This window comes from Oncorhynchus nerka, linkage group LG17 (genome assembly GCF_034236695.1).
Source record: "Oncorhynchus nerka isolate Pitt River linkage group LG17, Oner_Uvic_2.0, whole genome shotgun sequence".
NCBI classification, from domain to species: domain Eukaryota; kingdom Metazoa; phylum Chordata; class Actinopteri; order Salmoniformes; family Salmonidae; genus Oncorhynchus; species Oncorhynchus nerka.
The window spans coordinates 47,396,435-47,415,854 of NC_088412.1; the positions used below are offsets into that span (position 1 = coordinate 47,396,435).

Consider the following 19,420-nt stretch of genomic DNA (forward strand, 5'->3'; position numbering starts at 1 on the left):
GCTACTAGGGTGACCATAGGTTAGGCTACTAGGGTGACCATAGGTTAGGCTACTAGGGTGACCATAGGTTAGGCTACTAGGGTGACCATAGGTTAGGCTACTAGGGTGACCATAGGTTAGGCTACTAGGGTGACCATAGGTTAGGCTACTAGGGTGACCATAGGTTAGGCTACTAGGGTGACCATAGGTTAGGCTACTAGGGTGAGCATAGGTTAGGCTACTAGGGTGACCATAGGTTAGGCTACTAGGGTGACCATAGGTTAGGCTACTAGGGTGACCATAGGTTAGGCTACTATGGTGACCATAGGTTAGGCTACTAAGGCTGACCATAGGTTAGGCTACTAGGGTTGAGCATAGGTTAGGCTACTAGGGTGACCATGAGGTTAGGCTACTAGGGTGACCATAGGTTAGGCTACTAGGGTGAGCTACTAGGTTAGGCTACTAGCTACTAGGTTAGTGAGCCATAGGTTAGGCTACTAGGGTGACCATAGGTTAGGCTACTAGGTGACCATAGGTTAGGCTACTAGGGTGACCATAGGTTAGGCTACTAGGGTGACCATAGGTTAGGCTACTAGGGTGACCATAGGTTAGGCTACTAGGGTGACCATAGGTTAGGCTACTAGGTTAGTGACCATAGGTTAGGCTACTAGGGTGACCATAGGTTAGGCTACTAGGGTGACCATAGGTTAGGCTACTAGGGTGACCATAGGGTGACCATAGGCTACTAGGGTGACCATAGGTTAGGCTACTAGGTGACCATAGGTTAGGCTACTAGGGTGACCATAGGTTAGGCTACTATGGTGACCATAGGTTAGGCTACTATGGTGACCATAGGTTAGGCTACTAGGGTGAGCATAGGTTAGGCTACTAGGGTGAGGTTAGGCTACTATGACCATAGGTTAGGCTACTAGGGTGACCATAGGTTAGGCTACTAGGGTGACCATAGGTTAGGCTACTAGGGTGACCATAGGTTAGGCTACTACTAGGTGACCATAGGTTAGGCTACTAGGGTGACCATAGGTGACTATGGTGACATAGGTTAGGCTACTAGGGTGACCATAGGTTAGGCTACTTAGGCTACTAGGGTGACCATAGGTTAGGCTACTAGTGTGACCATAGGTTAGGCTACTATGGTGACCATAGGTTAGGCTACTATGGTGACCATTAGGCTACTAGGTGACCATAGGTTAGGCTACTATGGTGACCATAGGTTAGGCTACTAGGGTGACCATAGGTTAGGCTACTATGGTGACCATAGGTTAGGCTACTAGGGTGACCATAGGTTAGGCTACTAGGGTGACCATAGGTTAGGCTACCATAGGGTGACCATAGGTTAGGCTACTATGGTGACCATAGGTTAGGCTATAGGTTAGGCTACTAGGGTGACCATAGGTTAGGCTACTAGGGTGAGCATAGGTTAGGCTACTAGGGTGACCATAGGTTAGGCTACTAGGGTGACCATAGGTTAGGCTACTAGGGTGACCATAGGTTAGGCTACTAGGGTGACCATAGGTTAGGCTACTAGGGTGACCATAGGTTAGGCTACTAGGCCATACTAGGGTGACCATAGGTTAGGCTACTAGGGTGACCATAGGTTAGGCTACTAGGGTGACCATTAGGCTACTAGGGTAGGTTAGGCTACTAGGGTGACCATAGGTTAGGCTACTAGGGTGACCATAGGTTAGCCTACTATGGTGACCATAGGTTAGGCTACTAGGGTGACCATAGGTTAGGCTACTAGGGTGAGCATAGGTTAGGCTACTAGGGTGACCATAGGTTAGGCTACTAGGGTGACCATAGGTTAGGCTACTAGTGTGACCATAGGTTAGGCTAATATGGTGACCATAGGTTAGGCTACTAGGGTGACCATAGGTTAGGCTACTAGGGTGACCATAGGTTAGGCTACTAGGGTGACCATAGGTAAAGCTACTAGGGTGACCATAGGTTAGGCTACTAGGGTGACCATAGGTTAGGCTACTATGGTGACCATAGGTTAGGCTACTATGGTGACCATAGGTTAGGCTACTATGGTGACCATAGGTTAGGCTACTATGGTGACCATAGGTGAGAATCTTTGGTAATTGAACCTATTTATTAAGTAATTTTTTGCTGGGACCATGGCTGGCAAGTGAGCATACGCCTAAAATAACATTGCTGGACTGCAGTTGGGTTTGGGACCAGTTCTTGCGGTAGCAGGTGGAAGTCAGACAGAAAGCCAGTGGGTGCAGGGCGGGAGCAGGATGAAGAAATTGGTCCTGTGCAGACCTCTACTGTGAAACCTGCAACGTTAGAGCTGTTTATTACTGTGTCACTGTGAAAAGTAGGAAAATAGCAGGGAAACTGACAGATTCATAATGTTACATTGCCATACTGACTAATAAAACTCAATTTGCACTGAAAAATTGTCAGAATATCAATCTTTAATTGTTTGGCCGATGGTTTCATTGCTTGATTCAGGTCTAGTTTGATTGAGGCAAAAATAATAGCTAACAGCTCTCTCTCTAACGGTACATCAACTGGCGGAAGCTAGCCAAGTTCATTTACTTCTGAAATGGGACACAACAAAGACTACAAAACATTTCCATAGAAACAACAGCTGTTAGATAGTATTACTAACTGCCTTATATCGCAATCTGACAGATAACTAGAGCTGACCTGGTAGCTACTACTAGCTAGCGTAGCTTATACCACCTCATATCGCTATCTGACAGATAACTAGAGGCTAGAGCTGACCTGGTAGCTAACACTAGCTAGCGTAGCTTATACCACCTCATATCGCTATCTGACAGATAACTACAGGCTAGAGCTGACCTGGTAGCTACTACTAGCTAGCGTAGCTTATACCACCTCATATCGCTATCTGACAGATAACTAGAGGCTAGAGCTGACCTGGTAGCTACTACTAGCTAGCGTAGCTTATACCACCTCATATCGCTATCTGACAGATATCTAGAGGCTAGAGCTGACCTGGTAGCTACTATTAGCTAGCGTAGCTTATACCACCTCATATCGCTATCTGACAGATAACTAGAGGCTAGAGCTGACCTGGTAGCTACTACTAGCTAGCGTAGCTTATACCACCTCATATCGCTATCTGACAGATAACTAGAGGCTAGAGCTGACCTGGTAGCTACTACTAGCTAGCGTAGCTTATACCACCTCATATCGCTATCTGACAGATAACTAGAGGCTAGAGCTGACCTGGTAGCTACTACTAGCTAGCGTAGCTTATACCACCTCATATCGCTATCTGACAGATAACTAGAGGCTAGAGCTGACCTGGTAGCTACTACTAGCTAGCGTAGCTTATACATTTACCTCAGTCGTGAGGAGATGAAACATTAGCTGACATTACTGTACATGTCAGTCACAATACTAGCTCAGCACCGAGAATAAACACTAGTTTCGTTTTTTTTCTGTTAAGTTAAACAGCAGTTACCTTGCCAGCTACATCAGTCAACTAAAGAAAAACTGGGGGCAGGACAAAAATGCTATTTAAGAATGTGTAGGGGACATGACCCCTCCATCCCCAGCTTGAAAGTTACACTCCTGCATAAACGTGTTATTTAAATCATGAAATGTATACAAATGAGACCTTGCTAATGTTGTGTTTGTAGTATTTTCCTCCAGTATTTTGCTACTGGAGGATAGTGTATAGTATATTGTATGATATATTATGGATAGGATAGTGAAGTGCGTGAGTACACTTTGAGTCTGTTTTGAAAGGTTCTGGTGAGCAGGTGTGGCTCCAGGTAGGTTACTTACAGTACAGTCTGAGGCTGTGACAGATAAGGCCCATGTATGTATGTCCGCCCGTCCGTCCGTCAAATTAAACAAGCACAGTAACCTGCAGAGAGGCTGTGAGAGTCTGTCCCATTAAACACCCTCACTACATAACGGAGAGACACACAGATAGAGGGAGAGAGAAAAAAGTCTCTGAAGCTGGAGACTCATATCTCCCTCACTATCTTTAAGCACCAGCTGTCAGAGCAGCTCATAGATCACTGCACCTGTACATAGCCCATCTGTAATCAGCCCATCTACCTACCTCATCCCCATACTGTAGTTATTTATTTCTTGCTGCTTTGCACCCCAGCACATTCATCTTCTGCACATCTACCATTCCAGTGTTTAATTGCTATATTGTAATTATTTCGCCACCATGGCCTATTTATTGGGACGGCAGGTTAACCTAGTGGTTAGAGCGTTGGACTAGTAACCGGAGGGTTGCAAGTTCAAACCCCTGAGCTGACAAGGTACAAATCTGTCGTTCTGCCCCTGAACAGGCAGTTAACCCACTGTTCCTAGGCCGTCATTGAAAGTAAGAATTTGTTCTTAACTGACATGCCTAGTTAAATAAAGGTTAAAAAAAAAATAAAATGTTTGCCTTAACTCCCTTATCTTACCTCATTTGCACTCACTGTACATAGACTTTGTTTTCTTTTGTTCTACTGTATTATTGACTGTATGTTTTGTTTATTCCATGTGTAACTCTGTGTTGTTGTATGTGTCGAATTGCTATGCTTTATCTTGGCCAGAACTTGTTCTCAACTAGACTGGTTAAATAAAGGTGACATAAAAAGAAAGAGAAACATGAGGGTGTAGAGAAAGAGTGGCTGAAAGACAGGGGTGCAATGAGAGGAAAGAAGTGGAAGTCTGGAGAAAGGATGGTAATGTGTGTGTGTGAGAGTGAGAGAGTGAGAGTGAGAGTGAGAGTGAGAGCGAGAGAGAGAGAGAGAGAGAGAGAGAGAGATGTTTATTGTACAGTGCAGAGATATTGGACAGATATCACCTCTTGGCCTGTGGACAGTGGATGTGAATAGTTCACTCTACCTGCAGCCTAATATCTGGTTATGACACACCGGCTGCGTCCCAAATGGCACCCTGGTCCCTATATAGTGCACCACTTGTGAAAAAGGGTCCCATAGGGGTAAAGGGTACCCATTTGGGATGCGGACACAGAGAGGAGAGCTGTCTGTCGTCAGGTATTAATAATACCGTAGCCTACTGGGGCTCTGATGTCCCCTGTCTGATACTACCGGCATCTGGTCTTCAGGAATAACATTATTATTCTCACCCAGGGATGAACTGTTTCAACTGGGTTCATCTCTTGTATAACTCGCCCAAGAAGCATCAGGGTGGGGGTGTCTGAAGTTTGCTTTTCTCTCTGTCTGTGGAACGGACTCGTGTTGAATGATACCATCATACCCCAGATGCCACTTCATTTTTGGGTCACAGCAGAGCCTCGGAACCAGCCATCACCATGTCTTGAGACGTCTTGAGACGCAGGTGACGGCTGGGTATGTTGATCGCAGAAGCAACCCACTAACCATATGATCTCCTCCTCTCTCTCTCGCTCTACAGGGTTTGAAGACCCTAGTGTGATGGGCGCTTCCACTTGGAACAGCTCAGGTGAGAGATCGCTCACACACGCTACACACACACACACACACACACACACGCTACACACACACGCTACACACACACGCTACACACACACACACACACACACACACACAAGCAAACAAATGAAGATAAAAACAAGCCAGTTAGAATGACACAGTTGTAACTTACATGTAGAGACACGGATGGGACAAAGATGAACCAATGTGTTTGTTAAACTAATAATAATCCATCCACCATGCAGGTGTGGCATAAGCTGATTAAACAGCATGATCATTACACAGGTGCACCTTGTGCTGGAGACAATAAAAGGCCACTCTAAAATGTGCAGTTTTGACACACAACACAACGCCACAGATGCCTCAAGTTATGAGGGAGAGTGCAGTTGGCATGCTGACTGCAGGAATGTCCACCAGAGCTGTTGTCAGAGAATATTCATTTCTCTACCATAACTCGCTTCCCAAAGTTGTTTCAGATCATTTGGCAGGCAGTACCTTCAACCGGCCTCACAAGCGCAGACCATGTGTATGGTGTTGTGTGGGCGAACGATTTGCTGATGTCAACGTTGTGAATAGAGTGCCGAATGGCGGAAGTGGGGTCATGGTAAGGGCAGGCATAAGCTACGGACAACAAACACAATTGCATTTTATCAATGGTAATTTGAATGCACAGAGATACCGTGACGAGATCCTGAGGCCCATTGGCCATTCATCTGCCTCCATCACCTCATGTTTCCACATGATCATGCACGGCCCCATGCCGCAAGGATCTGTACACAATTCCTGGAAGCTGAAAATGTCCCAGTTCTTCCATGGCCTGCATACTCACCAGACATGTCACGCATCAAGCATGTTTAGGATGCTCTGGATCGACGTATACAACAGCGGGTTCCAGTTCCCACCAATATCCAGCACAGCCATTGAAGCATTCCACAGGCCATAATCAACAGCCTGATACATTTACATTTAAGTCATTTAGCAGACGCTCTTATCCAGAGCGACTTACAAATTGGTGCTTTCACCTTATGACATCCAGTGGAACAGCCACTTTACAATAGTGCATCTAAGTCTTTTAAGGGGGGTGAGAAGGATTACTTTATCCTATCCTAGGTATTCCTTAAAGAGGTGGGGTTTCAGGTGTCTCCGGAAGGTGGTGATTGACTCCGCTGTCCTGGCGTCGTGGGGGAGTTTGTTCCACCATTGGGGGGCCAGAGCAGCGAACAGTTTTGACTGGGCTGAGCGGGAACTGTACTTCCTCAATGGTAGGGAGGCGAGCAGGCCAGAGGTGGATGAACGCAGTGCCCTTGTTTGGGTGTAGGGCCTGATCAGAGCCTGGAGGTACTGAGGTGCCGTTCCCCTCACAGCTCCGTAGGCAAGCACCATGGTCTTGTAGCGGATGCGAGCTTCAACTGGAAGCCAGTGGAGAGAGCGGAGGAGCGGGGTGACGTGAGAGAACTTGGGAAGGTTGAACACCAGACGGGCTGCGGCGTTCTATCTGATCAACTCTATGCGAAGGAGATGTGTCACGCAGCATGAGGCAAATGGTGGTCACACCAGATACTGACTGGTTTTCTGATCTGTGACCAACAGATGCATATCTGTATTCCCAGTCATGTGAAATCCATAGATTAGGGCCCAATGAATTGATTTGAAATGACCGATTTCCTAAATGAACTGTATCTCAGGAAAATCTTTCAAATTGTTTCATGTTGCGTTTATATTTTTGTTCAGTATATTTAGCAGTCTTATGGTTTGGGGATCCAAGCTGTTCAGGAGTCTGTTGGTGTCAGACTTGATGCCTCGGTACTGGTTCCTATGAGGAAGCAGAGAGACCAGTCTATGGATTGGTTGGCTGGAGTCTTTAACGATTTTCCGGGCCTTCCTCCTGATGGGGGAAGAGGCGCTGTCGCGCCCTCGTCACAACTGTGCACATGTGGACCATTTTAAATCCTTAGGGATTTGGACAAGGAACTTGAAGCTCTCGACCCACACTACTGCTGCCTCGTCGATGTGGATGGGATACTGCCACCCTGTTTCCTGTAGTCCACGATCAGCTCCTTGGTCTTATTGCGAGGAGCTGTCATTTAGCTTAGCCATGTCATTTACCTTAGCGCCATCCTCAGTGTTAATCCAGGGCTTTTTGATTAGGGAAGCAGCGAACCTTCATTGTGGGGACAACGTCGCCGATGCATTTCCTAATGAAGCCGGTGACAGAGTTGGTTAGCTCATCAGTGTTATCTGCAGATTCTCTGAACATATTCCAATCACCGCTCGCAAAGCAGTCTCTGATTCTGATGACCATGTCTCAACGGAGCGAGTCACAGGTACTTCCTGAAGGAGACTCATTATTGTAGCCGTCTTGACTTTGGATGACAGAGCTGGTGATATTTCACAGCTCTTGAAACTGGAGTCTCTTTTCCCTGGGGTTTTCCCATAGACATATATACTGTATGTTTATGTACTGTACATCATTGGGTTTTCCCATAGACATATATACTGTATGTTTATGTACTGTACATCATTGGGTTTTCCACACCTTGTAATGAGGCAGTTGGCTGGCAGTAGACTGTACAGTGCGCCACCATTGTGGTTAAGAAGATACATAGATGATGTTGTAACAGCTTTGCATCACCTACACTGTTACATTATGGAACATCCTAGTGAGAATACAAAGTGATTATACACTTACTGTGCTTGTAATGTGTTTGGCACGTCTTGATAGTATTAAGTTTCCATCTAGCTTTCACACACACACACACATACACTCCTGGTAGTTATTTTGCTTTGAAAAGGTCTAATATGGATTTAGAGTTTCACCTCTGCCAGAGCGGGCTGCAGTGTAGAGCCAGATAACAGGTGAAGGATCATGAGCTCAGGTTTCTAGCCTGTCTCCTGCTGTGCGGTCCAGGCCAGCTCCAGCTCAGGTTTCTAGCCTGTCTCCTGCTGTGCGGTCCAGGCCAGCTCCAGCTCAGGTTTCTAGCCTGTCTCCTGCTGTGCGGTCCAGGCCAGCTCCAGCTCAGGTTTCTAGCCTGTCTCCTGCTGTGCGGTCCAGGCCAGCTCCAGCTCAGGTTTCTAGCCTGTCTCCTGCTGTGCGGTCCAGGCCAGCTCCAGATCAGGTTTCTAGCCTGTCTCCTGCTGTGCGGTCCAGGCCAGCTCCAGCTCAGGTGTCTAGCCTGTCTCCTGCTGTGCGGTCCAGGCCAGCTCCAGCTCAGGTTTCTAGCCTGTCTCCTGCTGTGCGGTCCAGGCCAGCTCCAGTTCAGGTTTCTAGCCCGTCTCCTGCTGTGCGGTCCAGGCCAGCTCCAGCTCAGGTTTCTAGCCCGTCTCCTGCTGTGCGGTCCAGGCCAGCTCCAGCTCAGGTTTCTAGCCTGTCTCCTGCTGTGCGGTCCAGGCCAGCTCCAGCTCAGGTTTCTAGCCTGTCTCCTGCTGTGCGGTCCAGGCCAGCAGACGGTCTACTCTATGGCAGTATTATGTCTGTAATTTCAGTTTATGTGACATAACATAACAGTATAGTGTAGAGAATCATTGTACCATCTAAGCTGCTGTGAAATATATTTTCTATAACCAAAAATATTGTTGTTTCACCCGTTTGAAGGTTGTGTACAAAACCGAAAGAAAAAGATGCAAAAACAAAACTTAAGAACGGGAAGCATAGAAATAGAGCGCATAGAACAGATCTACCGCTTCTTAGACTTGTTTTCGATTAGAGTGACATATCTATAACTCATATTTCTATGTGAATTTTTGTCAGGTCGCCCAAAAAGTTGCATATTGCCACTTTAACCAGTGACTCACTTACAGTAGAGGTAGAATGCTGCTGAAGTAGGGTGATTTGGGTGGGTTTGACATGTGACACACTGTGTGTGTGTGTGTGTGTGTGTGTGTTTTCCCCTCTCAGACACAGGTCCAAACAAAGTCACTGTAATAAAGAGAGGGGCGATGATGGGAACAATTTAGTAATCTGGTGATGTTAAAGAAATGTCCTGAGCCCGGCTGAGTTTTGGTTTCGGAGGGATTGGGTTGCCAATCACTACAACACTCCACACAAGACAATTAGGGGAAGAATGGGTTTGTTGTATGAACATTGGCAGGACATATCTCTCCTCCTTTCTCTCCCATCTCTATTATCTATCATTATGGCAGTCAGTGGAGTGTGCAAGCAGGCTGTTCCAAAAGTCATCTCAGAAGGAAAGTGCATCGTATAAATATTTAACCATTTATTCAGCAATGAATAATGCAAGTCTTGGTGATATTGGCTCTGCTCCTTCAGGGTAACTCGCTGCCTGAGCAAAAGATCCATGAAAAATATAGTCTAGGGGCAGTGCGTGCGGTAAACTATACCAATCCCCCAGGCAGGAACACAGAACCAAAACAAGTGGAGGCAGGGAGGTGGTGGGAGCAAGAAGCCAGTGCGCAGTACCAGTAGCAGCAAACGATAGCAGGATGAGAGAGCAAACCCAACCAATAAATTAGGCATGATTGATACAAGCCTCCAATTTCTGAACTGGTTCCACATCATTACAAAATAAACGAAAACACCACGTAGAAATATGTTTAACCATTTATTCAGCAATGGATAATGCAAGTCTTGGCGATATCGGCTTTGCTCCTTCAGGGTAACTCACTGTCTGAGCAAAGCGAGCTATACCAATCCCCCAAAACAGCAGAACCTTATGCCAGACGACTACGTGCAGCTACGACAGAAGCACTGTTGAAATATTATCGAATGACCACCTAAAGTCATCCTATCATGTCCTAAACAGAATGTTAACGTGCATACTGAGCAACGTATAACTCCTATCTATCCCTTGAGACGTTCCGCCGGGTACCCTCGCTTCATCACACGTGACCATCTTCCTATCTGCCACAAAGCAGTGTGAACCCAGCCGCCCTAAAGAAGCACCGCCGGGTGCCCTTCATCACACGTGACCATCTTCCTATCTGCCACAAAGCAGTGTGAACCCAGCCGCCCTAAAGAAGCACCGCCGGGTGCCCTTCATCACACGTGACCATCTTCCTATCTGCCACAAAGCAGTGTGAACCCAGCCGCCCTAAAGAAGCACCGCCGGGTGCCATCACTGAACTATATCAATAGCCTAATCATCTATGGCTTTACATGAAATATCTACTATAAGCAACCTAAGTAATAAGCACCCAGCCAACCACCTGTACTGATATGCACTGAACTTCATTACGATGACAACCGAAGCGAAGCTATTGACTGTGGGCTGGACGCCGACATAGTGAACTATATAAATCACGGGATAAATCACGCAGATGAACCCATCACTTCTGGCATCCAAAATCTCCTTGGCGTTTAATCTAATAGAGCATAGGAAGTAGAAGACCACGCCCTATGATCTTCAGAGTGGATGCAGGGACAGAGAGAGAAGCCGAAAACCCAGTATCTCGTCTATGATCTTCAGAGCGGATGCAGGGACAGAGAGAGAAGCCGAAAACCCAGTATCTCGTCTATGATCTTCAGAGTGGATGCAGGGACAGAGAGAGAAGCCGAAAACCCAGTATCTCATCTATGATCTTCAGAGTGGATGCAGGGACAGAGAGAGAAGCCGAAAACCCAGTATCTCGTCTATGATCTTCAGAGCGGATGCAGGGACAGAGAGAGAAGCCGAAAACCCAGTATCTCGTCTATGATCTTCAGAGCGGATGCAGGGACAGAGAGAGAAGCCGAAAACCCAGTATCTCGTCTATGATCTTCAGAGCGGATGCAGGGACAGAGAGAGAGCCGAAAACCCAGTATCTCGTCTATGATCTTCAGAGCGGATGCAGGGACAGAGAGAGAAGCCGAAAATGCAGGGACAGAGAGAAGCCGAAAACCCAGTATCTCGTCTATGATCTTCAGAGCGGATGCAGGGACAGAGAGAGAAGCCGAAAACCCAGTATCTCGTCTATGATCTTCAGAGCGGATGCAGGGACAGAGAGAGAAGCCGAAAACCCAGTATCTCGTCTATGATCTTCAGAGGGGATGCAGGGACAGAGAGAGAAGCCGAAAACCCAGTATCTCGTCTATGATCTTCAGAGCGGATGCAGGGACAGAGAGAGAAGCCGAAAACCCAGTATCTCGTCTATGATCTTCAGAGCGGATGCAGGGACAGAGAGAGAAGCCGAAAACCCAGTATCTCGTCTATGATCTTCAGAGCGGATGCAGGGACAGAGAGAAAGCCGAAAACCCAGTATCTCGTCTATGATCTTCAGAGCGGATGCAGGGACAGAGAGAGAAGCCGAAACCCAGTATCTCGTCTATGATCTTCAGAGCGGATGCAGGGACAGAGAGAAAGCCGAAACCCAGTATCTCGTCTATGATCTTCAGAGCGGATGCAGGGACAGAGAGAGAAGCCGAAAACCCAGTATCTCGTCTATGATCTTCAGAGCGGATGCAGGGACAGAGAGAGAAGCCGAAAACCCAGTATCTCGTCTATGATCTTCAGAGCGGATGCAGGGACAGAGAGAGAAGCCGAAAACCCAGTATCTCGTCTATGATTTTCAGAGCGGATGCAGGGACAGAGAGAGAAGCCGAAAACCCAGTATCTCGTCTATGATCTTCAGAGTGGATGCAGGGACAGAGAGAGAAGCCGAAAACCCAGTATCTCGTCTATGATCTTCAGAGTGGATGCAGGGACAGAGAGAGAAGCCGAAAACCCAGTATCTCGTCTATGATCTTCAGAGTGGATGCAGGGACAGAGAGAGAAGCCGAAAACCCAGTATCTCGTCTATGATCTTCAGAGTGGATGCAGGGACAGAGAGAGAAGCCGAAAATCCAGTATCTCGTCTATGAACTTCAGAGTGGATGCAGGGACAGAGAGAGAAGCCGAAAACCCAGTATCTCGTCTATGATCTTCAGAGTGGATGCAGGGACAGAGAGAGAAGCCGAAAACCCAGTATCTCGTCTATGATCTTCAGAGTGGATGCAGGGACAGAGAGAGAAGCCGAAAATCCAGTATCTCGTCTATGAACTTCAGAGTGGATGCAGGGACAGAGAGAGAAGCCGAAAACCCAGTATCTCGTCATTGATAACGAGAGACATAGACATAGACCCCGTAGATTACAAGATAAGCCTGCATATAAAGAGAGTCTGAATCAGCTCTAACAAACCTTCCCATAAGAGGCAATGAACGCTTGATCGCCGGCACTGATCGTCATGTGGGTGTTTAGCAAGCCCGGCACATGCTAGATGATGGTAGCATCAACAACCCATTCAACACAGCTGAAACTATAGCAAGCCTCGATTAGTCACCGTGCAGCTATACGCGTCAGTTTCCCCACTAAGGTCCAGGGTGATAACTTCAAATCTGAGGAAGAGAGGTGAGGGTTTATCAGAAGTATCCATTTAAAATGAGGCTGTACTGTGAATATACTGAAAAGACCCAGTAATGTTTAGCCGATGGCAGACTGAACCCCATTCAAGTAGCACAAGAGATCCTGCTATTTGACTGCTGTACAGTTCTTGTAGAACCCACACATTAGGACCAGTAGAAGTTGCTTCAGGGTATAAGATGCCTGCACACGCACTATGTACAAGCATGCATGATAACACACAAACTTGCTTACTACTGTCCTAAAAATGGTGTGCACACCAGTCTCCCAAGTGGCACAGCGGTCTCCCAAGTGGCACAGCGGTCTCCCAAGTGGCACAGCGGTCTCCCAAGTGGCACACCAGTCTCCCAAGTGGTACAGCGGTCGAAGGCATAGCATCTCAGTGCAAGAGATATCACTGTAGTTCGCGGTTCGAATCCAGGCTGCATCACATCCGGATGTGATTGGGAGTCCCATAGGGTGGCGCACAATTGGCCCAGCGTCGTCCATTGTTTGGCTAGTTAATAAGGTTCAATAAAACAAATGTAAAAAATTATCCTTTGCCAATATAACCCATCCACCTGACAGGTGTAGCATATCAAGAGGCTGATTAAACAGCATGATCATTACACAGGTGCACCTTGTGCTGGGGGCAATAAAAGGCCACTCTAAAAATGTGCAGTTTTGACACACAACACAATGCCACAGTCTCAAATTTTGAGGGAGCGTGCAGTTGGCATGCGGACTGCAGGAATGTCGACCAAAACTGTTGCCAGAGAATTTCATGTTATTTCTCTACCATAAGCCGCCACCAACGTCATTCTACAGAATTTGGCAGTATGTCCAACGGCCTCACAACCGCAGACCACGTGTAACCATCACAGGCCACGACCTTTACATCCGGCTTCTTTACCTGTGGGATCGTCTGAGACCAGCCACCTGGACAGTTTGAAACTGGGGAGTATTTCTGTCTGTAAATAAAGCCCTTTAGTGGGGAAAAACTCATTCTGATTGGCTGGGTCTAGCTGCCGAGTGGGCCACCCATGCTGCACCCCTTCCCAGGCATGTGAAATCCATAGATTAGGGCCTAATGAATTTATTTCAATTGACTCATTTCCTTATATGAACTCTAGCTCAGTAACATTGTTGAAATCATGTCATGTTGCATTTTTATTTTTGTTCAGTGTAGTATGAAAGACAAGAAAAAAACAAAATGCACAGAAAATGAATTAATAGCAGTACTAATACATGGCTAGAATGAAGTGCTCGCTACAATAGTATAGAGTAAGACCACTACAATTATACTACTAGAACACAAGAGCAATGTGTAAAATGCATGACATATGACTACAAATGCTAATAAATAGCTTAAATCTACTGCTGCAAATAAGAATTAAGTAAATATACAGTTGAAGGCGGAAGTTTACACACACCTTAGCCAAATACATTTAAACTCAGTTTTTCACAATTCCTGACATTTAATCCTAGTACAAATTCCCTGTCTTAGGTCAGTTAGGATCACCACTTTATTTAAGAATGTGACATGTCAGAATAATAGTAGAGAGAATGATTTCAGCTTTTATTTCTTTCATCACATTCCAGGTGGGTCAGAAGTTTACATACACTCAATTAATATTTGGTAGCATTTAAATTGTTTAACTTAGGTCAAACGTTTCGGGTAGCCTTCCACAAGCTTCCCACAATAAGTTGGGTGCATTTTGGGACATTCTTCCTGACAGAGCTGTTGTAACTGAGTCAGGTTTGTAGGCCTCCTTGTTCGCACACACTTTTTCAGTTCTGCCCACACATTTTCTATAGGATTGAGGTCAGAGCTTTGTGATGGCCACTCCAATACCTTGACTTTGTTGTCCTTAAGTGATTTTGCCACAACTTTGGAAGTATGCTATGGGGTCATTGTCCATTTGGAAGACCCATTTGCGACCAAGCTTTAACTTCTTGACTGATGTCTTGAGATGTTGCTTCAATATATCCACATCATTTTCCCACCTCATGAGGCCATCTATTTTGTGAAGTGCACCAATCATTCCTGCAGCAAATCACCCCCACAACATGATGCTGCCACGCCCGTGCTTCACGGTTGGGATAGTGTTCTTTGGCTTGCAAGCCTTCCCCTTTTTTCCTCCAAACATAACGATGGTCATGACGGCCAAACAGTTCTATTTTTGTTTCATCAAACCAGAGGACATTTCTCCAAAAAGTATGATCTTTGTCCCCATGTGCAGGTTCAAACTGTAGTCTGGCTTTTTTATGGCGGTTTCGGAGCAGTGGCTTCCCTGCTGAGTGGCCTTTCAGGTTATGTCGATATACGATATTGTCACGGTCGTCATAAGAAGCGGACTAAGGTGCAGCGTGGTGAGCGTACATATTGCTCTTTATTAGAAATGTCGCCAACAAAAACCATAAACAATACAAAATGACCGTGAAGCTTAACAGGGCTATGAATTCCTCTAACAAAGTCAACTACCCACACTGAAAGGAGGGAAAGGGCTACCTAAGTATGATTCCCAATCACAGACAACGATAGACAGCTGTCCCTGATTGAGAACCATACCCGGCCAAAACATAGAAATAAAGAAACATAGAACACAAAACATAGAATGTCCACCCCACATCACACCCTGACCTAACCAAATAGAGAAATAAAACGTCTCTCTAAGGTCAGAGCATGACAGTACCCCCAAGGTGCGGACTCTGGCCGCAAAACCTGAACCTATAGGGGAGGGTCTGGGTGGGCATCTATCCGCGGTGGCGGCTCTGGTGCGGGACGTGGGCCCCGCTCCACCTCTGGCTCACCCCACTTTGGTGGCACCTCTGGTGTGGGGACCCTTGCCGCCGACCCCGGACTGGGGACCCGAACTGGGGACCCAAACTGGAGGCTCCGGACTGGAGGCCGTCGCTGGAGGCTCCAGACTGGAGACCGTCGTTGGAGGCTTCGTGCCATGGATCATCACTGGAGGCTTCTTGCTATGGATCATCACTGGAGGCTTCATGCCATGGATCATCACTGGAGGCTTCATGCCATGGATCATCACTGGAGGCTTCATGCCATGGATCATCACTGGAGGCTTCATGCCATGGATCCTCACTGGAGGCTTCGTGCCATGGATCATCACTGGAGGCTTCATGCCATGGATCATCACTGGAGGCTTCGTGCCATGGATCATCACTGGAGGCTTCATGCCATGGATCATCACTGGAGGCTTCGTGCCATGACTCCTCACTGGAGGCACCGTGCCATGGATCATCAATGGAGGCTTCGTGCCATGGATCATCACTGGAGGCTTCGTGCCATGGATCATCACTGGAGGCTCCGTGCCATGGATCATCACTGGAGGCTTCGTGCCATGGATCATAAATGGAGGCTTCGTGCCATGGATCATCACTGGAGGCTTCGTGCCATGGATCATCACTGGAGACACCGTGCGCTCCACCGCATAATACGGTGCCTGACCAGTACCACGCTTCTCCCCACAGTAAGCACGGGGAGTTGGCTCAGGTCTAGAACCCGGCCTCCATGTGCCTCCCTAAAAAACTTTTTTGGGGCTGCCTCTCGGGCTTCCTTGCTAGCCGTGTTCCATCATAACGATGGGCCCCTTTACCAGCTGCCGCTGCCTTCCTGGCTGCTTCCACTTGTTCCCATGGAGGGCGATACGTTCCGGCCAGGATCTCCTCCCATGTCCAGGATCCTTTGCCGTCCAGGATGTCATCCCATGTCCAGTCCTCCTTTTTACCACGCTGCTTGGTCCTTTTGTGGTGGGTAGTTCTGTCACGGTCGTCATAAGAAGCGGACTAAGGTGCAGCGTGGTGAGCGTACATATTCCTCTTTATTAGAAATGTCGCCAACAAAAACCATAAACAATACAAAACGACCGTGAAGCTTAACAGGGCTATGAATGCCTCTAACAAAGTCAACTACCCACACTGAAAGGAGGGAAAATGGCTACCTAAGTATGATTCCCAATCAGAGACAACGATAGACAGCTGTCCCTGATCGAGAACCATACCCGGCCACAAAACAAAATTAATTAAATTAACAAAATTAATATAGAAAACAAAACATAGAATGCCCACCCCACATCACACCCTGACCCAACCAAATAGAGAAATAAACGGCTCTCTAAGGTCAGGGAGTGACAGATATAAGACACATTTTTCTGTGGATATAGATACTTTTGTACCTGTTTCCTCCAGCATCTTCACAGGGTCCTTTGCTGTTGTTCTGGGATTGATTTGCACTTTTCGCACCAAAGTACGTTCATCTCTAGGAGACAGAACGCGTCTCCTTCATGAGCGGTATGACGGCTGCGTGGGCCCATGGTGTTTATACTTCGGTATTATTGTTTGTACAGATGAACTTGGTGCCATCAGGCATTTGGAAATTGCTCCCAAGGATGAACCAGAGGTTTTGGCTGATTTCTTTTGATTTTCTCATGATGTCAAGCAAAGAGGCACTGAGTTTGAAGGCAGGCCTTGAAATATGTCCACAGGTACATCTCCAATTGACTCAAATGATGTCAATTAGCCTATCAGAAGCTTCGAAAGCCATGACATCATTTTCTGGAATTTTCCAGGCTGTTTAAAGGCACAGTCAACTTAGTGTATGTAAACTGGAATTGTGAATTATAAGTGAAATAATCTGTCTGTAAACAATTGTTGGAAAAATGACTGGTGTCATGCACAAAGTAGATGTCCTAACCGACTTGCCAAAACTATAGTTTGTTAACAAGACATTTGTGGATTCTTTGAAAAACGAGTTTTAATGACTCCAACCTAAGTGAATGTAAACTTCCGACTTCAACTGTAACTACGTTGACTGAAATTATACCATCAATGTATGCTAATAGTGTGTTTTATGCAACAAATGTGCACTTATGAATGCAGATACTCTGATTGCTCGGCGCAGAAACCAGCAGGGGTGTCACTGTACAACGCAATAATCCAGACCCGTATGCAAATTAAGTTGAATGTAAAGGAATAGAGTTCCAAGAATAATAACCATAGTCATAATGATTATGTACAATATTTAAGGTCTGACTGCCAGCGTAAGACACTACTAATGTGATTGGTATGACCTTTAAAATATAGCCCATCACTGATAGCGGGACGCTCAGGGAAAATGACTATCGATATGGATGCGACTTCAACTGAAACACTATCGACGCATCATGTTTAGAGAACATTGCCTAACCTGTATACCAACATTGTCACTCCTGTATACCAACGCATGACCTGTATGCTAGCCTAGCATAGGCTACCTCCTTCTTGTATGTCCGGGGATGATTCCTCATGATGGGCATGATGGGCTGTATGTTCACGGAGCGCGCCGAATCTGCCCGAAAGCTGGTTTTGGGAACAAACGAGTATCTAGCTTAATGATAGGCTACTCCCAAGGCTAATTCTACTTGGCTAGCTAGATTGTATCCGCTATTGACAGACAACAGTAGAGCAGCAACGCAGTTGATCCCCGGAGCAGCCAAACAAGGTAGCGTCGATGCAGAGCAAGAGGCCAGCGCATAGTAGCAGTTGCAGCAAACAGCAGCAGGATGAGAGAGCAGATGCGTATAGCGTAAATACCCACCCAATAAGGTAGGCGTGATTGATACCAGTGTCTATTGGGATGCGTCAGCTGATGCGGGGCACCCAGGTTTCCTTTCTGAACTGGTTCCACTAAATTTCCCCCGCAACCTCCTCAGCCAATCGCAGTGTGATATACTGAACTCTTTCGTGGTCCCGAACCTGGTACCTCATAGGAAGGAGTTCACAGACAGAAACAGACAGAAAAACAAACTCAGTGTCTTTAGTCCACACACAAAAAGATTGTTCAAATATCAAATCTGCAGACTGCGTGTCAAGTCAGACACACTGCCTGTTTGTGATTTTCACCAGTGGGCTCTCCTCTCAGAATGCGACAGTGAATGACCTGAGCTAGCCATTTACAGAGCATTGCAACCTTCTTAGGCAGTAAAACCATACATGGAGAAATAATCGAAAGACCTTCAGATATATGCTGCTATCATAAAAAGGGGATTGTTTTAGTATTTGTTCACTATTTTGTACATAGATTATTTTGAGCTATAAAGCATACACTACACCACCAAAAGTATGTGGACACCCCTTCAAATTAGTGGATTCGGCTAATTCAGCCACACCCGTTGCTGACAGCTGTATAAAATCGAGCACACCGCCATGCAATGGCAAACATTGGTTGTGGAATGGCCTTAATGAAGAGCTCAGCGACTTTCAACGTGGCAACATCATAGGATGCCACCTTTCCAACAAGTCAGTTTGTCAAATGTCTGCCCTGATAGAGCTGCCCCAGTCAACTGTAAGTGCTGTTATTGTGAAGTGGAAACTTCTAGGAGCAACAACGGTTCAGCCGCGAAGTGGTATGACACACAAGCTCACAGAATGGGCCCGTTGAGTGCTGAAGTTTGTAGCATGTAAAAATAGTTTGTCCTCGGTTGCAACACTCACTACCGAGTTCCAAACTGCCTCTGGAGCAGCCGCAGACAAGCCTAAGATCACCATGCACAATGCCAAGTGTCAGCTGGAGTGGTGTAAAGCTCGCCGCCATTGGACTTTGGAGCGGTGGAAACGCGTTCTCTGGGATGATGAATCACGCTTCACCATCTGGCAGTCCGAAGGACAAATGTGGGTTTGGTGGATGCCAGGAGAACGCTACCTGC

The 19,420-nt window shown here is 46.6% G+C and overlaps 1 protein-coding gene across 1 annotated transcript in view; it reads left to right on the forward strand.

Moving 5' to 3' along the window:
- The window catches only part of LOC115145333 (inactive tyrosine-protein kinase transmembrane receptor ROR1-like), a 199,174-nt gene that overhangs the window by 126,108 nt on the left and 53,646 nt on the right, over positions 1-19,420 (forward strand). The window contains exon 2 of the mRNA XM_029686827.2: positions 5,365-5,412. Within this exon, the coding sequence (XP_029542687.1) occupies positions 5,365-5,412 (48 nt within the window). The remainder of the gene's footprint in view (positions 1-5,364; positions 5,413-19,420) is intronic.